The sequence below is a fragment of the Cyprinus carpio genome, chromosome A9 (genome assembly GCF_018340385.1).
Source record: "Cyprinus carpio isolate SPL01 chromosome A9, ASM1834038v1, whole genome shotgun sequence".
Lineage (NCBI taxonomy): Eukaryota > Metazoa > Chordata > Actinopteri > Cypriniformes > Cyprinidae > Cyprinus > Cyprinus carpio.
Window position 1 is genome coordinate 12,776,066 of NC_056580.1, and position 27,868 is coordinate 12,803,933.

Consider the following 27,868-nt stretch of genomic DNA (forward strand, 5'->3'; position numbering starts at 1 on the left):
CCACCTGTTTTTGCATTCTTCGTCTACCAGCTCATTACACGACTTATGACCATTTCAAAAAACACCTAGAAAGCTGTATTGCCACTAGTGATGTTGGTTTTGGCCTTGTATAAAATTACATAAACTGCTTTAAATTGAAAATATCAAAGTGAAATGGTAATTTCAGACATTAAGACATTTTCATGTTTGTTTTACTGTAAATGTCAAAATAGGTAAAAGGAACCGTTTTAGAATGTTTAGCTGTTGCTGTGTTTTACTTATTATGATGCTTTTGTGTAATTAAATAACCCGGACTGTTTCTATTAATGTGTTCAAATAATACTGTTAATTGTTAAATTAACATTCAAACTTTTTTGAGACAGCTACAGTTGTAGTAAGACAAAAGTCTGCTTAAAGTGAATACATTTATTTTGTCTTCTACAGTAAAATATCAAAACAGAACTTGTTCTTTGTGGCTTTTTTGGGGGTGGCGGGGGTTTATCTCAAAGATATTTACAACGTCTCACATATAGCCAATACTATGCATGTACTGCAGTGTAGCAATGTAAACATCTGCCCCAAAATTTCCTGATGGCTGCATTGGGTCCACAGCAGCCTTTAGTTCATTAAGTTCCTCAGAACTCAGTGGACATTCAATTTCAGGAACCTGGATGCCAGAATTTGTGTCACTGGGGATAAGACCGCTGCTTTCCCAGTCAATTTGTGGAATCTGTAGATTCTGTAAGAAAAGATAAAATTAGTAAAAAAAAAAAAAAAAAAAAGAATAGATTAAAAAAAGGAAAAAATAAACCATGCCTACCTCATCACACTCTTCTGAATGGTACTGCTGCCCCAGTTGCCACAGCTGATTAGGAGAGAGGTTGCCCTCTGATGAAAGGGGATGGTTGTCCCATCCATCTCTAAATATATTGAGATGGACTTGGAGCCGTGGGATAAAGGCATAGTGACAGCAGAAGATGTGAAGACTGCTGGACAGATCAAGATGCCCATCCTCTTCCAGCTGGTGCAGAACATGGGAAGTGGGAGGTAACCGCAGTGAACACATCCCGCCACAATCGCTCAATTCTGTTTTAAGCAAAGGAGTGGAAAATATTTTAACATGGTCAGCACTTTAACAGAAGGCCAAGTAATTTATACAATATATTTTATTATAAAGGCTGCAACTTACAGGTTTAATTAATACTTTTTTTTTTCAAATAATAATTTGATAAAACCTAACCTTTGTGTGCACACAACAATAATATGGCATAATTGCACAATCTTCAGTTTAATTTTTAAAAGGGTTTTTTTCTATTGTTATAATGCTTTACAATGTTTAAAATCCATTGCACAACTGAGCTTATATTACAGTTTTAGCTATTAAAATAGTTCAGTGTTGTATGTAATAGCAAAGTGATTATATTTCATTTAATTTTTTTTATTAACTCTTATTAACTTTTATTAAGTTAATTTAGAAAAACGTTTGGAGCATTTTTTTTGTTCGTTACATAGCCCTAGTATTGCCAAAAGCATCGTAACTTAAGAAGCACTTGAAAATCATTGTAGATCTACGAGTGCTCTGGTGTAATCGTAAAGCCCTAAGTGCAACGTAAGAAGACAGATTTATGCGGTCACCTGCAGGACAATCGGCAGATTACACCTTTAACTTGATTCAAGTGCAATGTGATTATAATATAAGAATTTGATTGTACTTTATTGTACATTTTATTACTCGTTTTTTGTTGATGTTTTTAAAGGAATTTATAAATTAAAAATAAACAAAAAAAATTGTGTGAAGTATAATATTCTACGTAAAATGCAATATAAATGCAATTTAAAATAATATAATAAAAATATTATATTATATTTGTCTGGAGTTGTCTGGAATATTTTAATAACCAAGCTACTACAGTACTACATTTACGAGCCATTCTATAAAGTGAAATTTCAGCACTTGACAAGCAGATAATGATTCCTAATAGCACTTAAAGCACAGCTACTTGCGATTGTTTAAGTGCATTTTTGGGAATTGCACATGAAACAATACTTTTTACGATATAGTAGAAAACGCTCTTAAGCTCAAAGATCAGTCGTTATTGGGAAACCCGGCCCTGTTCAGCGGCGCTGACGGCTCGCACCATACAGGCTGCTGCTGGCAGGACAATAAACATCTTCGAGCCGCTCTTGACAGTTTTTTTTCATCACTAATTGATGGATGTATAAAATATAAAAATAAGGAGAAGCCTAATACAGGCCCGGCCCACGTCTGAACTATGACATGAAAATTGGCCCGATGCCCGGCCTGAGGGGCCAGAGCTTAAATACAGGGCTCTATCTTAACAGCCCCAATATACATGCTAAATGATCAGTGCACAAGGGTTAAATATCATCTTATATCAAAATTTACCTCTGATTGTGAACACTTTTACCAGCAATGAAGCTACTTCTCCCCGTTCCTCGGACAGAGAACATAAGGCAGGCCACATCTACATTCTCCCCTCCATGATCCCCCCGAACCCTGGCAAAAAATATATTGGTAACAAATAATGCGACAGCATATAGTGTTTACTAATCTTCCAGATTTATATAAAATGATTTTAGCATCACAATAATTTAAGCCTCTATTTTGCTTATTTCATACAAAAAAATACATTTTAAAAAAGCAGCAACTGCCAGTGGCCAATTTTTACCTCAGTGGAAATCCAAACTTCTGAACTGCCTCATGGAAAAAAGACAGTGTTGTGGAAGCCAGATTGTTATTTGACACACCAAGGTACATTATCTACATTAATACACAAAATAATTTTTAATAAGTATTCTACATATTAACATGTTAATAGTCTTTAAAATATTATACCACTTAAGTTGCATGTTTTAACAAGTTTAAGAATCAAAATAACTATCATTCACTAATTCATCACTCTTCTAGCCTAAGTAAGCAGTTTCTTTATCCTTTACCTTCCTGGAGAAGCCATCGATGCCTCCAAATATCACAATGTTATACTGAAAAAGTATATTTCTGTCACATATGCTGAACTGAGCATACAATATATACTTAAATAAAATAAAAAATGTTTACTTAACTTACCGTATCAACTTGTGGTTTGTGTCAATGTGCATCAGGGACTTTGGGCTGGGGACAGAGTATGTCCTCCTAACCACACATCCTAATTGTGACATCCTGGAAACAATGCTTGCAGTGTCAACTCGGTGCATTGAAGAACGAACTCTATCCCACTGTACCCGATGACCTTGTGCTCTCAGCAGACCCATCATCATTCTGTAACCTGCATTCGGATTGCTTGTGTGGATTGTTGCCACAAGTGAGTCTAGCTCTGCATCTGCAATGTTGCTGTAGGTTGCCTTCACAGATGATCCCCATTCTACCATGCGTCTATGAATTGTAAACTTGGACACCCCTAGCAACCTTGCAATACATGTTACAGGCAATCCTAATGTAAGCAGTTGGGATACAGAGTCTTCAGAAATCAGAATCCGTGGACGGCCATTTTTTCCTCTCTCTTGGGAAACCATGATGTGTGGATCCATGTTAGTATTTCTTATGGCTATCTGGTGTACTTGATAAAGTGCATCATACAGTTCATCTGGAATGGGTATCTGATTTGAGATGGCACTAAAAATGACCAGCTCCTGAGAACACGTAAATTCTAAGAAGTCAATGTCAAGAGGAATGCGTTCCAGCCAAAGTGACAGACGTGTGTAAAGCCGTTGTAATAAATGGTTCAACAACAATTCCTGCAAGATGAATATATCAATAATAATAATAAAAAAAAAAAAATGTAAATCCTTCAATTCATCTATCATCTAACAATGCTTTTTACGTAGTATTAAGCTTTAGTATTTTCAATAGGTAAAGGCATGGGGAGTGGTAGCTAGTAAAAAGATCACATCGCGGCAATCTAGAATAGGCTACTTCATTATAACGTGTAATAAACAGGATGTAACATCATAATCAATTGGCCATTGTCTCAAAATAAACCCCATTTAGTGTGATAACATGGTGACACTTAGCGTTGGCGTTCTTATTACCTTCTCGTCATTTATTACGTTACATCAAAGAAAATGCCTTAAATAATGAATTATGTTGAGCATTTACACCCACATTTAAACAAATGGCAAAACGTTATTTTTGTGTGGATAGTAGTCGTCATCAGTGATACATATCAGTCAAGGAAAACATAATAATGATTTGATTTTTGAAACTGTCTTAATTTATTAAAAAGAAAAACCTACCCTGGGATTGCTTGATGCCTCCATCGTGATGACAGACTGCTACATTGACCGCCAAACGTCGCGATCTGCTCTATGAGGTGACGTCATCGCATACATAAAAAACGTCCCATTTCATGGGCTGACTCCAACCAATAAACGAATTTGCTATATATATATAAAATGCAATATAAAATCCCGTTAAGATATTTAATGAAAATATTGTCCAAGTGTTTTAACAATGAAGCATACACATGCATAAATGTTTTTTTTTTTCCGCATGCCAAGTCGCAACTGGCTGGCGTTGTTCATTGGTCAGGCATCGACCAATAAAACGGATTCAATCACCCACCCACCCCCAACCACCTGTTCTCTCGCGTCTGCGTTTACAAGTGCACAAGTCAGTTTTGCAACAGGAGTATCGCAAAAAGAGTAGCAAAAGTCAAAGCGCCAGGAATTGAATTTGTACTGCCAGATCTGAGAGGTTGTAAGCGCCGACTTGAGGTTGTATAGCGAAAAACTGAAGTAAAGTGCAAAAGGACACACATCTGTGTCTGTCATTTTGTACATGTGAATGACATTTTACACATTTGTAACTTTTAATCTGCAAGTTCAGCTTTAAAACAGGGGTGTTTTGATCATTGTCCGTGTGTGCAAATCGAAAGATTCAGCTTTTCACATCAGGGTCGTGAGTGTAAATTTCAATTTACAAATACAAATATTAATATGACAAGTTCTCAAATTCCAACTTACAACCTCTCGAGTTTTGCAACTGATTTACCTCCATATAGAACAATCCTTTTCAAAGTGCCAGAAGAAGCTTCTGCTTATTCTGACACAAGAACAGCTTGTTGAGAAAAGGCACTGACAAGAAAATTTTTAAAAATAGTAATAATTTCTTTCGAGTGTTTTGAATAGAATTTTTCACATCACTTTGTATTGTTAGAGCTAACATGTCAGATTAGAGAAGTGTAGTGCCTTGCAGGTGATGACCAGTGAGAAGCTAAAAGCATGGCAACTACACATGGCTGACATCAGTAATGCGGACTAAAATTAGCATCAGTCCAGAGAGCAGGTGGATGTGCTCGCGGGGTGGAGGAAATCCTCTATCCCTCCACCCACCAAACTAAAAACACTCAGACAATGAGATATGACATCTGTAGCACCTCTTGAACTGAATTTCAAACATCTCTTCATGCATGTTCCACAGGTCAATTAACTCTTCATCTAGGCCAACAGCGCCCCCATGAGCTGATTACGCTTTAATTAGAAACGATGGAAATCAGAAACACTCTGCTGGTGAATCCCGAAGCATTGGAAGACGAAGTTTTGGGTGAGAGGATGTGTGCATGAAATCAGAAATTTTTATACAGCAAAGGGGTCTATAATACCTGAAGAAAGCTGCACGTTGGCACTTCCTTTCATCGCTCTGGCAATATACAGGTCAGCTAGCGCAGGATTCCACAGAACTTAAATCTGTCATGTTTGCTTTTCAGCCAATCATCTGCGCTGTAAATACCATGTGACTAATGAACGATAACGTAAAACAACAAAACGTCTAGCAAAATAAATGTATAAATGAATAAAACTAAAGCTCAACGAAAAAAAAATAAAATAAAAAAATAAATAAATAAATAAAAAAATCCCAGGAGTGGCCTGCCGACCAAAATTACCCCAAGAGCACAGCGACGACTCATCCAAGAGGTCATAAAAGACCCCACAACAACATCCAAAGAACTGCAGGCATCACTTGCCTTAGTTAAGGTCAGTGTTCATGACTCCACCATAAGAAAGAGACTGGGCAAAAATGGCCTGCATGGCAGAGTTCCGCTGCTGAGCAAAAAGAACATAAAGGCTCATCTCAGAAAACATCCTGATGATCCCCAAGACTTTTGGGAAAATACTCCGTGGACTGACGAGACAAAAGTTGAACATTTTGGAAGGTGTGTGTACCATTATGTCTGGTGTAAAAGTAACACAGCATTTCAGAAAAAGAACATTATACCAACAGTAAAATATGGTGGTGGTAGTGTGAAGGTCTGGGGCTGTTTTGCTGCTTCAGGACCTGGAAGACTTGCTGTGATAAATGGAACCATGAATTCTGCTGTTTACCAAAAAATCCTGAAGGAGAATGCCCTTGGGCTGTTTCTCAATTCCAAGAACGCAAAGAACGGACTTGTGTTCTCATGGAGAGTGGTCTTGCTAAGCTTCCTTGGAAGAACGAACTCGGAAGGACGCGAGAACACAGAACGCACCCTTACCAGTATTGAGATGTGCAGCGTTCTTGCTTAACTGATCGCATAGTCACAGCATAAGCAGCAGCTAATGAACCATAAATATAACATAACATTACAAACAAATAACAATATATATATATAATATATATAATATATATATATATATATAATATTATATATATATATATATTATTTTAAAACCTTTTATCAGCTTATGTAGGTTCTGCAACAAATTAATTCCTGATTTCTAGTGGTTTTATTTTTGTAATGGATCATTTATTGGTTAAGGGTGAGAGATCTGGCGAGCCACATGATTTTTGTCAAAGAGCCAGGTGTGGCTCGCGAGCCATAGGTTCCCGACCCCTGTTCTAGATGATACAGAAGGTTATCAGTTGTGGATAAAGCTTAAAGATACATATCTGAGTGGGAAACTGCTGGAAGGAAACTCCGTCTTGATGTTCCATATCTGGAAAAATTACCACTCACCTTTTAGCTTCAGGTGATCAAAACTGTCAAAATGATAAGTGCCATTGTAGCCAGAAGTTCCCTGCAGGGTAAAAAGACACCAAAATACACAAAAGGAGACAGAAAGCAGCTTAGGCTATCTGAAGCTTTTTTAAACATATGATGGTTATATTGATATACTTGCTATATTTTATATACTTGCTAGTTATTTGGCAGTACTACATTAATATGAGAATCAGCTGATGCTGTCCATTAGAAATATGAAAAATAGAAAACTGTTCTGGCTGCATGAATTGCAGGGCTCCTCTTTTTCTGACTACTTGTAATCTGAACAATAATATTATTGTGAGGCTCCTGAGGCCCTGATACATCAGATTCACTTTTACAGGACTACTAGCAATGAATTCCCAAAAGAAGTTTTCAGTGTGGAGATGTAATGTTATTAGGTAACTGCAACAAAAATACACACTCATTGACAAGTATAATGGGAAATGCAGTTTAGTATGCAGTATGATATAAATACATGAACCATTGGAAACGTTATTGGATGGAAATCCCCTGTGACTGTGATGAGGCTATAAACACTATGAAAGTCAAACCAATGTCATATGGAGACAGTAACAGTGGATTCAGCTTAGCCTTAAATGGAGAAATAAAATCTGATTATTGAGAGATCAGTCAAGTAAATCACAGGAAACGCATTACAGTTCGGAAATTTTATTTACAATTATTACTGAGCATGCTGCTTTTGTACTCAATTCATCTTTTCCCCTGCAGAGAAATTGCTCAGATGCATAAAATAGATGCTACCATTGAAAGAGTACATAACTCATGAGTGCTGCTTACTAACCATGCCACTTTTAAATAAATTCTAAATGGATTTATCCTTAATCATCTCGTCCCATCAGAACACAAAAAGGCACACAGATGAAGTGAAATAACAGGATATTTTAGTCAGCAAACCTTATATAGAAATGATTGCAGGAGAAACCTACATAAGCAAAAACAGTAAAACTGCATATTTCTATTAATTACTATAAACACTTTCAGGACCATACAGATATCAGTTAACCAGCCAGAAGTCATCAGAATATTTAATCAGTGGTGATGAAAAAGACAGTGTATGAATTATCTTTTCAAATGCATAGTTCATATTCAGGAACATGCACATCCCTTTTGTACAAACAATTTCCAATACTTTCAAATAGACATAACCTAATCTCACCCTCGCATAAATAAAAAAAGGAAGAATAGAAGCTCATTGAATAATCAAGGCTGACTAAATCACCCAATGTTCATCACATCTCCAACACGCTCCTAGTGTTTACAGTTCCTTGTCTGTGATTGGTTCCTCCTCGATCTGCTGCAGTACTGCGAGATCACATGGCTGTGGGCTGCCCAGCTGAAAAGAGAGAAATATCATCGTAAAGAAATCACTTGGTGATCTATGTAACTGAGCCACATATACTGCAGAGATGTGTGGCCTACTTTTGAGTCGGGTATAGCAGGCGTTACAATAGAGCTGTTGGTTTCGTATTCTGACTTCTGCTCCTGCCTTTGTGCCTCCCAAATCAGACCTGCAGTCAATGCACTGTAAACACAAGATGAAAGAACACATTGTTAGAAAGATGGAATCCTCCATGTGGAGCCGTATCGTTCACTCACATCCATATAAGAGTGAGAGAGAGAATCCTAGCTTGAGGTCAGTGGCAGCAGCATAAGAGGATATGAAATTGAAGTAATAACATCAGTTGAAAGGACCAGAAATAACCCGACGACAAGATTAGCAGGAGGACAATGCAATGTGAATGAGAGGATGAGCAGAAATACAAATGATTGGCATTTGGAGAATGATGAGTATGTGTGAGGAATGATAAAGCTCTAGATTAGCTGCTCTGAAGGTAAAGGCATTGGAATAAATTCAGGAGGAAATTCAATAGGAAAGAATTACGCCCACTGATACCATCATTTATTTACAAACACTTCTCTGCTGTTTTAGCATCTGATTCATGATATAAATATGCTAAATGCATTATGTACGGTGCACACTCCCAGTTTTGAATGCAAACTTATTGAAGATGCAGCAGATTACTTCAATTTGGTGTACTTAACTGGGACTCCAGCACTGTGATCCAGACACATAAACTGCATTTTAATTGCATAAAGTGTGCTTGATTACAGAACATTTTAAGATAAGATTATTCACCATTATTTGATTAATTACTCTTGCAAAATGTACACAAACATGTCTTTTTTGTTTCTGTTATGGGATTTGATTTTTAGTACAGATGCAATCAAAATTCTCATAGTACAACAAATCACAAATATTTAAGTTTTGGCAGAAACAGATTTATGTAGTCCAGCCTTTAGAAAGCACATGTTTTGTTCTTGATGGATTATTCTCATTTAAGAGAAATTAAGGACAGTCTTTTAGGACAGAAATATAAGTCACATTGCAGTTCTGTCAGTGCAGTTATCCATGAAGCAGCTAGAACTGGCATTTTGATTCCCTGGGTTGACATTTTGATCAAGTTTATGCGGCAACAGAACAACTGGTTAAAATAATTGTAAAAGCAGGCAGAGCACATTAGTCAGGTTAGTCACTGATGAAGTCAGGCTGGACCTGACCTCCAAGTAGCTGAACTCTCACCTTGAAACAACTCAAATGATAACAGAGCCCCAGGGACTCGATGATCATGGCTGCTCCTTTGCCCAGTGGTGAATTACAGAGTGAACATATTTTCCTGCCACTCACTGACCTAGATTACAGAAAACATCATCTGAAGCTCAACAACACTGCACAGCCAATGGTTCATGTGGGGTGCAAACACATTTTGAATACATCAAGAATATGGGAGACTCATGGGAATGGATGGGTGGTATGGTTTAAATCAGTGGTTCTCAAATGGTTTCGTTTTACGAGCCCAAGACAGTATCAAAATTGTTTATCATACAAAATGTCAACATAAATATATTAAAGTGCAGTCACATTAGCAAAATTTCTGTGAAACTACACAAGCATAAACGGTCCACTGTTTACTGACAATAGTGTAGCACAGCTCACACATATGCCACTGTAAAACAAGCAGCTTTCTGTTGGTCAATGCGATGAATTTGTATGACCAGAATTCTAGATTTCACAGATTCCTATTGAAATTACCTCATTTTGACCATGAAAAAATATTAAAGAACAATGATAAATGTGACAGCAACTTTGTGTATTTTATTATTAGCAAATCACATAGAACAAGCACTGGGCCATATGATATAATTATATATGATATATATTCCCTGCAAAAATTGGCTTTGATGAATCCTTTATTAACATGTTTTCTAGTAAAAACATCTACATATCCTTTAAACAAGATCACTTTACATGAGCAGCAATAATATATTAAGAATATACTAGAACATAATAATATATTAAAACTTTAGTTAATATAAGTGCATCTTGTATTAATGGACTGGTTTTCTTCATTTGTTTAAATTTAATTCGTCTTTAAAAAATCTTCGAGGTAATAAGCCCTTTGTTGTGCTATCCAGAATTCTTCAAATGACTCAATTTATTATTCTGCTATTATCAACCCACCAGTTGAGAACCAGTGTTTTAGAGTGTTTATAGAGAACAATGACAATTTCCTCTTCGTGAGGAATACCTATTCCGCGATGGACCTCGAGGCTCTGGCTCTGGTGTAGTTGCAGATGGGGACCAGGACTGCCTGAGGGAGCTCATGGACTGAGATGACTGCAGAGTGCCAGACCCTGGACGTCCACTCTGGTATGACAAGGAGCCAGAGAGGGATGAATGAGGCCGGCTGTAGTCTGGTATGGATGAGGTGTTGCTAGATGTGCTCCATGATGAACTCCAAGAAGAACGAGGCATATCGAGGTTGTCAAGTGACTCGCCTCTGCAAGCAAAGTCAGTTTGTTATTGTTTATGCTTGAAGCTCACATTAGTTGCATCTCAGTTATTTTTTCCTTGTCACAAAATAAGAATAATTTTGGCTAATACTGACCTCCTGAGGGGCAGATCAATCGGTTCTTTGGCAGTGACACTGGCAGAGCTCTGCTGGCGAATCCAGCTGTTGTCTGTGTTCAAGGAAGTCTTCTTCTTCATTTCCTGAAGGATCTGCTGCCTCTCAACCTCAGCCAGAGACAAAGGCTCTTTCTTATAGTCTCTACTGTACTCACCCAGACCATCGCTCGCTGCTCGAGCCAACAATAGACAAAAATGACCATTAATAACAAACCGACAAGTTGTAAATAAACTTGGCAGACATCCAGAGCAAGAGCAATTGATTTCAGATAATCTTCTTTCAATTATATATAGTGGAGCCTGAATGTTTGAGACCACAGTGGATATCTGGGATTCAAAATATAATGTAAACCTGGTAATAAACCAGCACAAATGGTCAGATGTTCTTGAACCTTCTTGAACACAAACCTTTAAAAATCACTCTAATTGGGTGATTTGGTGCTCAAAAAAAAAACAACAAAAAAAAAACAATTGTGCTGCTTAATATTTTTGTGGAAACTGATACTTTCTCCAGGAATCTTTGATGAATAGAAAGTTCAAAAGATTCATTTATTGGAAACAGAATATTTCTGTAACAAGGAAAACGTACTAACACTACTGAACAGTTCTTTGCTGAATAAAAGCACTAATTGCTTAAAAAAAAAAAAACTTACTGACACCAAACTTTTAAAAGGTAGTGTAATGTATATTAAATCATTATAAAACAATTATATTATATATATATATATATATATATATATATATATATATATATATATATATATATATATATATATATATATATATATATACACACACACACATAAAGCATTTTCACTAGTGGTCTCAGACTTTTGGACCCCACTGTTTTTATATTACAGTTTTTAAATCAAATGCACACTGATCACGTGGACACAGGCTCGATTACAAATTATTTAGCTGACATTGCATCTGTCAAATTTGCATAAATCAGGCAGAGCTGATTGGTTGGGCTGATTGATCGGTGTGGGTCGAGCCGTGCCCACCTCTCTCTGGGTCTCTGTATTTCATGGCATTGAGGATGCTTCTCCTCTCAAGCTCTAGCTCACTTGCTGCCTGCTCTCTCTGGATCTGAGGGTTTTTCTTTCGCCTCAGTTCCTCTTCCAGCAGCCATCCTGCCAAACCCATGTGTTTGCTGTATACACCTGCAGACAGCCGCAGACTCTACAGCACCCGTCTAACTCCAGCCCTTACAATGTGTGACACTCTGACAACACACTCTTGATCCTTTACATAATGCGGTCTCATCATCTCCTTATTGGTTAAATGAACAATAGACACACATATAAGATCAGAGGAAAAGATAAAAGCTGCACTGACCTTTAATTTCTGGTTTTGCAACCTCATCAAGTTCTGGAGTAGATTTCGAAATGGATCTGCAAACCAAATTGGAAGAAATAAGATTACTCAGTCTCATAAACATACAGATGAAAGATCTTATCAATGTATAAATCCTATATGGATGCATAGCCTGAAAGCATTTCATTCATCTTTGACTCTATTAAATACAAATGGGAGTGCAAACAGTCCTATTACCTGTGTGAGTAGGATAACTGAGGGTAAACATTGGTATAGCCAAAGTAGTCCACCTTACTGTGGCCAAACAGCAGAATCAGCACAGACATGCAGGTGTTCACACAGTCATGATTGAACAACATTAACAGAAGACAAATTAGTGTGGTTAATAATGCATGAGTAAAAAAACAGACTAGGGCTGGGAAGTATGACCAAAATCTTAAATAATGGCATGTATCACCATATACTGAAGTTATTTTTGCTATAAAACTCACAAAAAAAAAAAAAAATACTAAATTTACAAACTACTTATACACTGAAACACTAATGTAATATTACATTTTTTAAATGCTGTTCTTTTGAACTTTCTATTCATCAGAAAATACTGAAAAATGTTTAAAAAAATGCATCAGCATTGATAATAATAAGAAATGTTTCTTGAGCACCAAATAAGCATTTTAGAATGATTTCTGAAGAATCATGTGACACTGAAGACTGGAGCTATGACTGCTGAAAATTCAGCTTTGCATCACAGGAATAAATTATATTTTAAAACATACTTGCATTAGAAAACACTTTAGTAATTAGCATTAGTTATTTTAAATTGTAATAATATTTCTTAAAATAGTTTTTACTGTATTTTTCAACAAATAAATGCAGCTTTGGTGAGAATAAGAGACTTCTTTAAAAAAAAAAAAAAAAAAAAACGCAGACTTTCCAACAATATTATTAAATAACTATGCGGTAATGGTATTTGGCAACTCACTGAATTAAATATTCTATGAATTAAAGGTATTTTATCTTATTTGGTTATTTAAAAGTTAAGATTGTTCATAGAAAATGAATGATAGGCCTGTCATCATGCAATAATAAAGACTAGAGAGTAAAATTAATTAATTTAATTATAAAATGGATATAACAAACTCTAAATTCTGACTGATTAAGCCACATTTGAAGGTGCTATAAAATAGACAATATACATACACCTGTGACCGTACTTCAGCTACAATTTACTGCACATGAATTTTGTTTATCATAACAACACCTTTGTTTCCATCCATTTAACTTTTTTTCATAATTTATATTACTTTTATTGGCATTATTACATGTTTCTTCATTGCTCTGAATATATACATATCAGCCGATGCATAGAAGGTAGTGCAAAATTTATAGTGTCATACTTCCCAGCCCTAACACAAACAATGTTAATTGAGCCGGGTTACTTTGGTATTTAAAGCAGTATTTGTCAAGCATGATATTCAGTGCCATTCTTGTTATTGTTCTGGAAGTAAACAAAACTGACATGCATGCTTGAGAAATTTATACATTCATATCAGTATAACAGATAATGAGAGATGGGGCAGAGAAACCAGGTAATGACTGTTGAAATGACTCACTCTTGCTCCTGAAATCTCTTCTGCTCTTCTAGTCGCCTCCTCTCCTCCTCTCTTCTATTCCTCTCTTTTTCCTGAAGGAAGCGCTCTTCCTCTTCTCTCTTCCTCCTCTGTTCCTCAAGGCGCTCTTGTTCCTCTCTTCTCCTCCTCTCTTGCTCTAGAAGCAGTCTCTCCTGCTCTCTTTTTTTCATCTCTTCTTCTCTCTTCTTCTTCTCTTCCTCAAAACGCTCTTGTTCCTGTCGTTTTCTCCTCTCTTCCTCGAAACGCAGTCTCTCCTCTTCTCTTTTTTTCCTCTCTTCTTCCATCTTTTTCTTCTCTTTCTCAAGGCGCTCTTGTTCCTCTCTTTTTCTCCTCTCTTCCTCTAAACGCAGCTTCTCCTGTTCAACAGCAAACAAAGGATTTTTTTCTGGTGTATGACAGTGACAGTGTGATACGTTTACATACCCCTTGCAGTATCTGCCAGATGTGTACCATTTAAAAAGAAATAAGTAAAAATAGTTTGCATGAAAAATAGTTTGAAGCTACAGATGAAATAACAGACATTTACATACTGTATGTTTCACAAGATAAAATAATATTTTTGCTGCAAAATAATCAGAAAAATGCCTTATGTATATATAATCCCATATATATATATATATACTTATATAGTTACTTTCCTGAAATCTGTTATTTATGTATATGTATGAATTTTATTGATTTATTTATTGGAATATACATTCTCTCATTTTCTCTAATTATTGCTTAGGCATCCATAGAATACTGCCCCACATAAAACAAGGGATTAAATAAAAAAAATACATAAATAAATAAAATATTACATATACCTCCTCATGTTTTTTGAAGCTCTCCTTCTCAAGCTCTTGCTGTGCCTTTCTCCACTCCTCATCCAGTTTTTCTTGTTCCTTTTTGTACCTCTCCTGCAGTAAGCCGAGCAAGGGTAAAACACGAGGGAGAGAGGATGAAAACAAAAAGAAAAGACCATTGATTGTAGCTAAACAATGCTTCAATTTTTTTTTGAAAAACTTCTGCTATTTATTAACAACACAATGCATTAGTTTACTGTAAACAGTGAGTGTAATTTTAACTGTAAAATATTGTAAAAACACTACAGAAAAAAAACTGTTAATAAGTTAACATTAAGTTCCTGTACTATATACCGGGAAAAACTGTAAAAGAACTAACCAGACATTTCATGTAATTTTCATGTAAGTTTACAGTAAAATTCTGTTAATTGTACAATTTTTAGATGTAAAAAAAGAACAAATCAACAAAAACTGATATTCCCATAATTCCCTGTGTGACACTTCACATTTGAAAGTATTTTGTTTAAATAATCATGTTTCTTAATAATTTTGTTATGTTTGTTCTCAGTTATGTACATGTGGGTTTATGTTACTTCTTTAATGAATGTTAATGGTGTGATGGTGTTTAGTGTTTGCGTGAATGACTCTGTGCACCTTGTGCCAAATGCATGAGCACAGATACTTTAATATTCACCTGCAGCAAGCGCTCCTGCTCTTTCTGCCACTTCTCATGTCGTCTGCGCTCTTCTTCTGGGTCCCAGGAGTATTGTGCAGTGGATGTAGTGATGGAGGGAATGGGCAGCTACAGAAGTGGAAAACTCTTATAATTATTGGAGCCAAACACTGGTCAAATAAAATATCACAGATATCCTTTCCAAGATCTTGCATTATCAGATTGTCTTGTCAAAGATACAAAGAGAAGTGTGTTTTTGTTTTTTTTTGTAGCCAAACCCAAAACACTAAGCAGCATTATGGATTAAATGACATACAATAATTCACTTCCTTTGATCATATGCCTGTCAACAACAGTCGTTTGATTAAAAGAAAACAATGAAACCTTAACTTACATTTGATATTGCTGTATCGGATCCACCTGCAAAAACCAGCTACAATTAGATGCTTTTCAAAAGATACACTGTAGCCGTTATTTTGAATAAAACCCTCCATGATAGCATGAAGAGAACATCATTCCATCCCAAATATCTCATAGAATAAATTCTTCTTGAATAAGAAGCCCGTAACACAACAGTTCCATAAAATAAATGTTAAATTAGAACCACATGCAATGACAATGATAAACAAACGCATGCAAAGTCTTCAATAAACAAAACCAAATAAATAATGCATAAACACCTTTGGCCAGTCTTCAAATGCAATATCACATGCAAAAGCACTGGTTATTAAAACCAAACCCCACATCCATGTCCAGCACAGCATGCACTATTCACATTCACGGCACAATACCAACATACTCCGCACTGATTACTGACTTCTTTCCCTGACCTGCTTCTATAATCAGGGATAAACAGCAAGAGTGTGAGAAGGTAGGCTCATATTCATATCTGTCTCATCATGAATTCTATAATTTTTACCTGTGGGTAAATTCTCTGATATCACATTAATGCAGCAGGTATCAGCTAGATATGGGCTGTCTATCCCTCTGTTGTAGTCTCCAATTTATTTATTTTTATTTTTTTGTTTGTTTAGTTAGAGTGCTTTGTATGTTGGTATGGTTCCTGACATGCTGTCTTTAAGAGGTCTTTATACATAAGAGAAAGGAAAAAAAGCTAAACAACTTTTAACATTTGTTGGCACTGACAGTGACAAAGCAACCAAAAGTCATCAATGTTTCAATAAGGTTTTGTGATCTGAGGTAATGTAAGCAATAACAATCATTAGCAATGTGACCAATTTGAATTTGAAGGGATTTATTTAATAATTTACTCATTCTTATTTCATTTCAAACATTTACATTTTTATGTACTGTTACAGTATTTATTAATATTTTGAATTAGCTTTTATTTTTGAATTAAGCTTTAGTAATTTTGCTACTGCTATTGTCATTTTATTACTTTAAAAAAAATAAATTTATCTTTCATTAATTTTAAACTTATTGTCAAGTATCATTCAACATTTCCAAGGTTTATTCAAGTTTTTCATCTAATATTTATTTTACTTCAGTGTTATTTCAATTAATAATAATAATAATAATAATAATAATAAAATTGTAATAGCTTTAGTTTTAGTTAACAATAAGAGCTCTGAACCACACTTCAAGAAATTATTAACAGAAATTCTTGCCAGCTGCCCTAAAGCTTCTTGTGTGGCGTGATTCATGAAGGAATAATTCTTTTGAATAGAATCTTTTTGATGAATCAGTGGATTTGGGTCACAAGTTTGAATAAGTTGTTAATGAATCAGCCGGATTTACAATTGAATCAGCTCAACTTCATTATTCTGATCTGGCCGAAGTGATTAACAGACCATAGGTGGGGAAGTTTATTTGTGACTTAAATTTTGGTCTGCTGCTCACACAAAACTAAACTTCAGGAGGCTTGGAATTTCGTTGTATGGACATTTTTTTTGATATTTGATGGTGCTTTTGTGTCCCTTTTGAAGCCTGATAGCTTCAGGTCACATTAATTGTAATTACACTTAAAAAAGCACTGAGGGTGAACTTTTCTGTTTTGCTACTTTGCACTATTTACAAGGTTCCTCTACTTTTTAAAAGTACTCAGACTCCTGTAGACAGCATGTCAGCGCTCGAGATGGAAGTGGACACTGTACACTCATCCCCCTTTACCACAGAGGTAGACCAGAGAACTGACTGTGAGCTCTGACTGTGAGGAAGAGCACAGAGGTTATGAGGGGTTTCTGCTAGAGGGAGGAGGAGGAGGATGGCAGGATGAAGACTTAGCGGTTTACCCACAGCCCCCGAAACACAAAGTCTGAACGCTCCAGAATTGAACTGATGCTGTTCTGTTACCTTGTTCAAAAAACTCTGACCTCCTTTTTAAGTTTTTCATAGTAATGGATTCAGATTCTACATGGGAGATAAAAAATGTTAGAAGACGGTGAATTTGTACAAAGGAAGAAAAAAGTTCCAGGTGCCCTGGGGAACTAGATTTAACAATGAATTCTTAATCCCACTGCTTTCTTGTAGAAATGTAGGTAGAAAACCTTGATTTATATAACATGTGCACAGTGCTTGGATATCTTATCCCATTTTTTACTTTTGGCTATCACACTGTTTTAAGTTAATCAAAAACAAGCATTCTTGTCAAGCTATTAAACAATCTCTGAACAAGATTCATTTTTCCCCCACAAATTTTCTGCACAACATGCTTTTAATTAAACAAGCATAACTACAAAAAAGCTTTACAGAATGTTTCCAATACCTTTATTATTCACAGTCTTTGAATCCTCATGGAAACCACCATTTATCCCATTCGAACCATAATTCTGTGAAAAAGAAAATCTCTTTAGTCTAAAGAAAGGACCATTAAAATACATCAAAATGCAACTTTAAACATTGAGTATTATATATAAATGATTAATAATAGTTTGCTCACATTTCTAGGCTGAGAGCTGACATTCACAGTTTTCACGACCGTATCCTTTGTTTGTTGGGATGTGAAATCCAGGCTGGTGCTGAGGTATGGCTCAGAGGGACCTAGAGGATCCAGACTGGTCAGATTGATGGTCTTATGGCTTTTAAATGGAAGGGAAGGTAGGTCTCTGCCCCAGTCTGATTGCGGCATGTCAACAAAACCATTTATTTCAAAAACACAGAATTAGCAAACTATGAAATCAAATGTATGACTACAGACTAAAAACTGAATGCCTGAATAATACTTCTAAATAGCGGGGATGAAAGACAGACCACCTTCCCCTGCCATGCAGTCAGAATGAGCTCCACACACAACAGGTTTACCAACTAGCTTACAGATGCCCTCTGGGGCCTGTTCTTCGTACGTCATTAGCTCAGTTAGCTGATTTGATTCTTGACGATTTGGCATGATCTTGGATTATTTGGTTCTTCAAATCTCACCCTGGACTTGCTGTCATAGCAACAGGTCCGTAAGCTTAAACCTGCTCAGGAGCATCTTATTTCATGTAAACAGGATTAGATTGCATCTTTTTAAGTGGAACTGATACTTAAAATCTATCCCAGCCACTGCTACCTTATTACAAGAGTACCCTACTATAATTTAAAAATTAATTTGAAAATAATATTGTAATGTTGTGTAATCTATAAAACTATTTTGAAAATAATATTGTAATGTTGTGTAATCTATAAAACTATAGACATTGAAAGATTTATTTGTGATAAAATAATTACTTTAATTGTATTAGAGTCTTACACACATACAGTTCATCTGAGTCTTGCATTAATTTGAGTGCTGACAGCTATTATGGGAGTGGCTTGATGGAGCGCTGGAGATGCAGATAACTTGATCTTGACCCTTAAGAAACTTTCATTAATGCTGTCACATAACAAATCTGCTTCAAAAGATAATATTACACGAGTTGCTAATTACAACATTGAAATAAAAATGTAAAGGCTGTACAAATACTAGAAATCTAATAATAATAATAAATAAATAAATGTAAAAAAAAAAAAAAAAAAACTACGTGTTATAATAGATAAATTTATTTTATATATATATATAAAAAGTTTTATATATATAATATATAATATATATATATATATATATATATCTGCCCTTTACTGGGAACACGAGTCATCAGGTGTCTTTTTTAATTATATGATGTCATTACATCATATTGTCTTGCTGCCAGCCAATTGCTGCATATCTGATCGTGGTTTCAAGTATCGATACATCTGCCCTTTACTGGGAACACGAGAACACGCAGTAATCTTAGACAACTAAATCCAGATATTTTAATCAAATCTGCAAATTCGTTTGAAGAACCAAATTAGTCAGATCAGTTATCGCGATTAGAAGATCTGGCATCTTTCAAATCATCAAGATGTATTAAGAGAGGTACGAACGAAGAACGGGCCCCTGATCTGGCTTCAGTAACAAACCATAAGCCTCCTAGTAAACACTGAAAATATAAACCACTGAAATTATAAAGAACCACAAACTAAGATCATGAGAAATAATGCACACTGTTTAGGAAGAAATGAAAGTATACCACATACACCGTAGATACCAGGCCAGGGAAAGGTAGACATTAAAGGAATAATCACCCAAAAATGATTACTGTTACTATTTAAAATGTGTTATTTCTTTCAGTGGAACACATTATTAAAAGATGTGCTCTTTTATAAAATAAAATAACATCAAATAAAATAACATCAGAATTTGTGCACACAAGTCATATGGACTTCTTTATGTACTTTATTTTGGTTTTGTCCTTTCTGGAGCTTGATGGTCCATTATAGCAGTGTAGATATTTTTAAGCTTTTTTTTCTGTTTTGCAGAAGTGGAAGAAGAAGAAGAAGAAGAAGAAGAAGAAGAAGAAGAAGAAAACAGCAGCATAGAGGCTGAAATGTATGTGAGCAAATAATGACAGTATTTTTTTTTTATTTTTTTTTTTTGAGTGAACTTTTCCTTTAAAAGGTGAAAAACAAAAACCAGCAAGCCAAACACACAACTGAAAAACATAAACTGATACACTACTGTATGTGCACATTACTACTACTAATTATTCAGACTTTTAAAACAGGGTCAACCAACAACAAAGGAACTTAGTCTGCAATAAACATAGCAAAATGATCTGGTAATGTTATTTCTGTTGCTTTTGATTAACTTCGGAAGCTTTTCCTAGCCTGTTGTGGTCATTTACTCAGATGAAGTCTGAGAGTGCAGCACTCAGTGAGATAGTGTGGACTTACTATTCTTGCCATGTCTACAGATGTCCATAAGCAGACTACCCTGCTGCAAGGCCTCCTCCATACTGTTCTTCCACTCAGTATAGCTCATGTCTGCCACCCTGTGGCCGTTCACTGTAAGGATCTCATCTCCAACCTTGACTTGACCGTGCTCCGCTGGGGTGCCTTATCACACACACAATCAAACATACAGGCATATCTATAACATACAGATTTATATGTATGTATATCTACTTGGTACGCAAACCAAATGCTTACAAATCCTCAAAGGTCATCAAAACATTTTTTTTTTTTTTTTTTTTTACTAAAAATAATAAAGGTGATGCTGGATGTATCTCTAATTGTGATTTAGCATTTTAACATTTAGCATCTCAAGCAATACATTCAGAGTCATGTACATTTTGTAGATTTTGTTTCATTGCTGTGTTGAAAAACTAGAGACTCATCAGAATCAACCTAGAAACAAATCTGCCCTATATACTGTAGCAGCACATATATGAAGCTGCAGGTAGAGCCTGTACTTTATGCTTCATCAATTCACTGTGCAGCTCATAAGATCACTACTGACAACATTTTTTTTTTTTTTTTTCTGAGGATTTTATACTTTTATTTTACCTGGAACTACAGATTTGACACGGACCCCAGTGGAGTCCCAGTTGCTCTGGAAGCCGAAGTCCCTGCTGCTGTTGGGTTTCTGGTTCAGGCTGATCCTCATCTCACTGTAGTCCACCTGGAAGACACAGACAGGTCAGTTCTACACAGAAAATAAAGTCATTTGTGGTTTACTATGTTCAATTTATTTCCTTTAATATGACCATAAATTATAAAACAGTTTTCAGGAGAGTACCAAACAGATTTATTACAAAAAAATTACTTGAGGAGTGGGACCACATTTACATCCAAAAGGACCCAAAAGACAACCCCCAGACCCAAATGATCTGGATTAAGCCGAGATTGAATGAATATAATGTGCTTGTGTATCTGTCACTGTGTATGGAATTTACTTTTGCTTTAGAAAACTGAATGTAGCTGCAAGTTTGTAGGTGAGATGTGTGCGTTTAGAAGAATCTCACTGTACCTCATTAGGAGGAATGAGTGGGGAAGGAGATTTGGGCATGGAGGACACCCTGTTGACCGGAGGGACAGGAGACGGGGTTTTCCTCTCTTCATCACTGCTTTGTACAGGACTTTCCTGGGAAATATCTTCATCTTTCACATACTGAGCATAGCGGTTGGAAACCATTGTCTTCTTGAGGCTGTCTGTCTCTCCATTTGTGCGCTTAAGAGAGTCATCCATCTAAAAGATTTTTTAATACCATTAAAGTATTTTCCCAACCAATTTGAACTCTATTTGAGGTGTATTCTGTCCTTACTGTTATAGTGAATGAAACAGAATAGATCATGACTGATCATTTTAACCATGAGACAAGTTTGGGTTAAAAACCAAATAGCTCAAACAGAGGAAGAGAGTGCAACAGTGCCCATCCACTTTTTTTGTGTGGCCTTGATTCCAAAAGAATTTTGCCCCGCTCATTTTTTTCATAGGGATTTAAATGTCTCTGTTAAAGAGTTACAAGCCATAAACTAAACAAACCAGCTATGAGGTGAAGCACAACATTACGAACTTTGATTTGAAGCAAAAAAGTATTTGAATAGGCAAAGGTACAAAACTGCGACTTAACTGCTTTAGTAGTTTGATAGCGTCAAGAGACTGACTCGATTATATCATTCTCAGTGCTTTATGGGAGTGGGTGAGAGATTTGCTTGTTTTGATTCCCTGATTTGTGGGATTTTTTTATTATAATTTTTTTTTATTAAATAATGCTAGCTGACAACAAAAGCATATACCATTAAATAACAATCTTGTTTCTCACAGCTGGTGTGTTTAGAAGTTATCGTTAAAAATCTATGAAGAAAATGAATGATTTTCTACTTCCAGAACCAGACTGTTGCACTCCATAATGAGATGGTACACTTTCTCAAAAAAATCACACTTCTACTTCATGGTTTTACTCTAGGGATGTTACTTATTTAGATGCTTTATAATTCATATGAGCTGTAATTAAATCAGTTTAACTGTAAACTGATCACACAGTATGGTGAGTAGCACAATGTTCTCACAGATGTTTATTCACTAAAATAGAAAAATGGCATTTAAACAGGTCATGATGTTTGAGACCAAGCAGGCCCACTCACCGTGAACACTCTGGGAAGGGATGCAATTCTGTTGGACTGTGTGCCGAATGGCCTGGGCGTGACTACGGAGGTGAGTCTTGCGCTATCCGATCTCTGGTAGCTCCTGGGGACGGAGGCAGAAACTTGATCCAGCCCAGACTGCTTTGTATCCTTTGAATTGGGTTTATACAAAGGTCTAATGAGACCACTGGAGTTTTCGACTGGCTTAGTGCTGCTAATCAACTCTGAGCTGTTGAAAATGCTGCTGGGTTTATTGACGCTGGTGGGCTTGATCGCACTGGTGGGCTTAATCAGGCTGGAGTTGCTGTTGGAGAACGTAGGAACTGGACCATCCAGAAGGCTTTGGGTCTTTGTTTGGCTCTCCACAATGTTGTTACTCATTTTAAGTGGGATATCTGGGCTGGAGCGATCACGTTTAGTAGGAAACTCTGTGCCAGCGACAGGTTGCTTTTCTCTCAGAGATGGTATGGAGGGTACTGAAGGTTTGTCCATGTTAGGGGTGTCAATGGTGTAGCTACGTACTGGCAGAGTTCTGCTTCGGGGTACAGGTTCTTCGAAGACATCATCAGTGACGGAGTTTAAACTGTCCCTGTAGTTGCTTTGCTCTCGGTTCTCTCTGAAAAGGGGCAGGAGCGAGACAGGCAGGACAAGAACTGTGATTAGATTACACTCTTACACTAACCAGACAATGAATCAGAGAAAGTAGAACAGACTACACTCTCCGCACTAACAGCAGACAACACATTGGCAACAGCGACAGCAACATTTTAAAATAAACCACAAAATAAAATAATAAAATTAAATTAAAAATGTAAATATTAAATGAAACATTAAATTCAACTGATGAAATATTATTTAAATAAATGAAATATTAAATAAAAAATTTAATTACAAAAAAAAAAAAAAAATAGAATTAACAAATTAAATATACAGTTTGGTACTATTTCAACTTTTTAAGCTTCACACAGCTTTTTGATTTAAAGGAATTTATGTTCACCTTGCATCCTGCATTTCCTTAAAGGTCTTTGGTTTCCTGGTGCCTGAAGTGATCTGCTCGATCTGTTCCCTCTCCTCTTTCTTCTTCACAATGTCAGAATTCACACTCCTGCGCTTATTCTTCCACCTTGAAAGATCCTGCAGGGACGAGGAGAATGACGTTCAGCCTCCATAACTGGAGCACAGGTGCTTATTCATAAGCAGTAGCGGTAGGAGGGACAGTCAGGGGAAGGGTGGAGAGATACGAGGACAGATTGAGAAGTGAGGGAGGACTAGATTTTGCCGGTGTTCTATTTTGCCTGTTTGGCTCCACCCGACTCCTTTTCCCATGTGAATTATGGGCCTGTATATGACCTAAATGCTGTACTGAAGCTCAGTCCAACCACATCCACACAACAAAGTACGACTGAACAGTTACAGACTACTTATTATTGATGTGATTGTGTTGCTTGAAGTAGTCAAGGTCCTTATGAGGAAATCTTACTTGTCTCAACTTTCATTTAACCACAGGCTGAAAAGCTGCAGCTACAAACATTATCGATAACAAAGCCATGTGATCCGATACTCACATCTTGCCACTTATCCTCACTTTCCTGAATCCGAGCACGCATCTTCTGCAGCTCTTCAAAGCGCAACTCCATCGTCAGTTTGCTGAGGTTTGTCTCACTGTCGGTGATGTCACTCACTGATTTGCTCCTGAAAACAGATGTTTTTCAAAAAAACATTAATAGTCAAATTAACGCCTTAAGGAAAAAAGCCATGCATGACAATGGAAAAAAAAACAATTTAATGGATTGTAATCATTCAGATTTTTGGTATGAGTAAAAGTGTTACAGCTCTCATCAAGCAATCATACATTACAGAAATTTACAAGACAAAATATTGAAGGGTTAGTAAAACAGCAGGCATGTTCCAAATATACTTCAAGCCACAATTAGTTGTCTTAATAGAGTTGTCACAAATGTTATGTGGCAAGTCAGTGGGTTAATATTCCATGAGTGACCTATTCAATCACTTCCACTCATGTGCCTTACCTGTGAGAGCACAATACTTCCGCAGTACAGAAATACCTGTGCTTCTCATGCTCTGGATTTTTCCAGAACGACACGATTGAACACAGATTTGGATTAAATTAGCCAGCAGTGTGTGTATCTGTAGTCTACACTGCTTTTGCAGTGAAAATCTTTGGGCAGCAGCCCAAGGAGATCAAAGCATTGTGAGTACACAGTGAGTGTCAGTGCTTAATGTAGGGGAGCGCAGAGGAAACGAAAGCCTACGCAGCATCCGTGACAGCATCCCCCCCCACACACACACAAACGTGCCATCCCTGCAAAGCCACAACTCACCCTTCACTACCAGAGCTTTTCTGGAGCAGTCTAGGAAACCAAAGAGAACCACAACGACAACACAGTCATATATTGTTGTGATGATTGACAGTTTTTATTGACTGACAATAAATACTAATAAAGTGTCATACGCTCACCAAGTCTGTATTTATTTGACTTAAAATACAATAAAAACAGCAAAAGTGTAAAATTGAATACAATTTAATATAACTGTATTCTATGTTAATATATTTTAAAATTGTATTTATTCCTGTGATGACAAAGCTGAATTTTCAGTTATAACATTTTAAATGTCTTTAATGTCACTTTTGATCAATGTAATGCAACTTTGCTAAATAAAAGTATTAATTTCTTAAAAAAAAAAAAAAACATCCCAGACTTTTAAACGGTAGTGTTTATGTCAAGAGTTTAGTCCCACCGCTCCAGCTAGGATCAAGTGCATAATAGTTATTTATTTTACAATACACAGTCATGCTTCAACAGTCAGTTAATCCTCTGATTACAGACCTGACTGTCTGACATTTAAAATGTGCAAACAGTTGTAACTGTGGAATGATATCATTGAAAACTTGTAGAATTCCCCACCAATCCCAGTGTGGTTGCTCTTTTTAATGCCCCAACATTATGTGGACTCTGATCAAATGAAATGTTGTACTTGGGGTTCAAGTCCCAGCTTTCACAGAATCACAAGGGTGTGGGGAATTTGGAGCTAAAGCGCATTGTAAGCTGCCTCTTAAAGAGTGAATGTGTCTAACTGGATTATTTATAGACATTGCTCAGGTTTTAAAATTCCACCACATCTTAACTGGATACACTCACACCATATAAAGCCTGTTAGGGAACTTTACTTCAACCAAAGTCTAAGCAGTGGAGTCTGTACATGATGCATTGGTTTCTGAGATTCATTCATCACCAAAACTATCAGTTTTTTTATTATTATTATTATTTTTTTTTTTTTATTGAACACAAGCAAAATTCAGTTCACAGAAAATAGGCCAGTCTCTTCAAAGAGAAAAAATGTTTATCTGAATGGCAAATGTCACATTCTTTGGTGTTCCTGTACAAATCAAGGCTTATGCATCCTTACTCAAATATTTTAATTAATAGTTAAATAAAAAATTTAAATATAATTAGATAAAGTAAACAAAGTTATTTGAAATATGTATCAATGACTAAATAAATAAACCATTTATCCACTTTATTTTTCATCATGAAAGTAAGCTATTTCCTATGAATGTGCGAAACTTCTTATTGATTAGCCATAGGTTAATATTTTGAAGTATAATGAAGTACATAAAGCATAAAAATATAATGTAATAAAACAAATAACAAATACCAGTTTACAATATAATGTACTGTTTTTGCACAGTTAAAATTACTGGAAGAGGTTGACGCTGAATCCTTGCACTTGCATGTTAAAAATAAGGTGGATAAAACACATCATGGATCAAATTTCAATGCTGAGAACCATTTTGACATCAGGACTTCATCAAACCAACAATTTGTGCAAATTTTGAAGTCCAGTCCTTCATAACTCAAGAGAAAAACCAAATATCTACCTGGTACAATCATTCATAAAGTGGGAGGTCTCGTGCACACCCATATAAAACTCACACACAACTGGCATTGCCAGAGTAAGATCATAGTTAACACGAGAATGGGAAAAGTACATCACAGCTGAGATCATGATGACAAGCGCACACAGGCATTTCTGCAGACTCAGAAACCTAACCTCTCCACCATTAGCCTCTTCCAGTATCGCACACGGCTGGCCTCTCTGATAGCTTGCCATTTCTGCAAATCTTCATTACTGCAAGAGAAAGAAATACTGGGAGCTTCCCTTTCCTTCTTTTCTTGGGTATTTAAAGCCCTTAGCTTCCTAAGTAGCATATCATCTGTTTTCAGGTGCTGTTCTGCTCCATGTTTAATCTCTGGTTTGGGTTTGTGCTGTCTGGGTTCAACTGGGTCACATATCAGCTTGGCCTGAAGTTTTGGTGGCAAAGCCCATGTCTCTGGAATAGGAACAGGGTGGTAGTTATCAGGGGCCCCAGACAGAGGGCGATTACTGATTTGCTGTTGAGCCCTTCGAAAAACCACATCATCTTTTTCAATGTCAGGATAAACGGGTTCACCCTCATGATGGGGCTGAATAACCACCATGACGTCGGCCTCTGATCTGCGGCGAGGCAACAGGAAGTTACCATACTTCAACTTGGCCAGGTCATCACTTGAGTGGAAGGTTTTTGTACGACGTGTAAACATATCATCATTTTCCAAATCAGGCAGGATGTCGGCAGAAACGTTGTATGGGTCATTAGGGTGTTCACGCCCTAGAAGGGAACGCTTTTCACATTTTATGAGTCTGGGGCCAGAGGCGGGATCCGGTCTGGGCCAAAAATCAGGGGGTTCTAACTTATGCAGCCCTGCACTCTGCTGAGCAACCGTGAGGGGTTGTGTTTGAGAACTGTGGTGAATGAAAGGAGAAAAGAGTAAAGAAAAGATTCGGAACATGCAAGGGGACAGTAGGAGAATGGAAGTGTAAAAATCTCTAAGCAAGTTAACAGAGTAGTGCATGCAGGAGGATACAGCTAACCATGTAATATATAAGTAACAGCAGCATTATGTGGACTCAATTTGCTCTGCCACAAAATACCAAAGGTTACTACAAAAATTATATTTACTAAAAGTTAAATACAAAAACAGTATGTTTCTTAAAGAATCATGAGGCAGGCCATAACAGTTCATAGTGACTGTCGTTAAGGCCGGTTCACACAAAGCATGATAACT

General features: G+C 36.4%; 1 protein-coding gene across 6 annotated transcripts in view; it reads right to left on the bottom strand.

Moving 5' to 3' along the window:
• Positions 1-7,612: 7,612 nt before the first annotated feature.
• LOC109066022 (LIM domain only protein 7-like) overlaps positions 7,613-27,868 on the bottom strand; it is a 49,157-nt gene continuing 28,901 nt past the window's right edge. The window contains exons 12-34 of one of the 6 annotated variants that reach the window (XM_042763559.1): positions 26,814-27,545; positions 25,082-25,111; positions 24,305-24,431; positions 23,737-23,873; positions 22,740-23,355; positions 21,622-21,840; positions 21,159-21,273; positions 20,547-20,708; positions 18,253-18,428; positions 18,079-18,142; positions 17,667-17,723; positions 15,748-15,773; positions 15,375-15,482; positions 14,702-14,794; positions 13,878-14,251; positions 12,502-12,558; positions 12,286-12,341; positions 11,952-12,110; positions 10,928-11,117; positions 10,568-10,819; positions 9,562-9,670; positions 8,400-8,502; positions 7,613-8,313 (exon numbers count right to left, since the gene is read on the bottom strand). In XM_042763559.1, coding sequence (XP_042619493.1) covers positions 8,291-8,313; positions 8,400-8,502; positions 9,562-9,670; positions 10,568-10,819; positions 10,928-11,117; positions 11,952-12,110; positions 12,286-12,341; positions 12,502-12,558; positions 13,878-14,251; positions 14,702-14,794; positions 15,375-15,482; positions 15,748-15,773; positions 17,667-17,723; positions 18,079-18,142; positions 18,253-18,428; positions 20,547-20,708; positions 21,159-21,273; positions 21,622-21,840; positions 22,740-23,355; positions 23,737-23,873; positions 24,305-24,431; positions 25,082-25,111; positions 26,814-27,545 — 3,985 coding nt within the window. In that variant the 3' untranslated portion in view covers positions 7,613-8,290. The remainder of the gene's footprint in view (positions 8,314-8,399; positions 8,503-9,561; positions 9,671-10,567; positions 10,820-10,927; positions 11,118-11,951; positions 12,111-12,285; positions 12,342-12,501; positions 12,559-13,877; positions 14,252-14,701; positions 14,795-15,374; positions 15,483-15,747; positions 15,774-17,666; positions 17,724-18,078; positions 18,143-18,252; positions 18,429-20,546; positions 20,709-21,158; positions 21,274-21,621; positions 21,841-22,739; positions 23,356-23,736; positions 23,874-24,304; positions 24,432-25,081; positions 25,112-26,813; positions 27,546-27,868) is intronic. The other 5 variants (XM_042763553.1, XM_042763558.1, XM_042763554.1 and 2 more) reach the window with 5 other exon arrangements.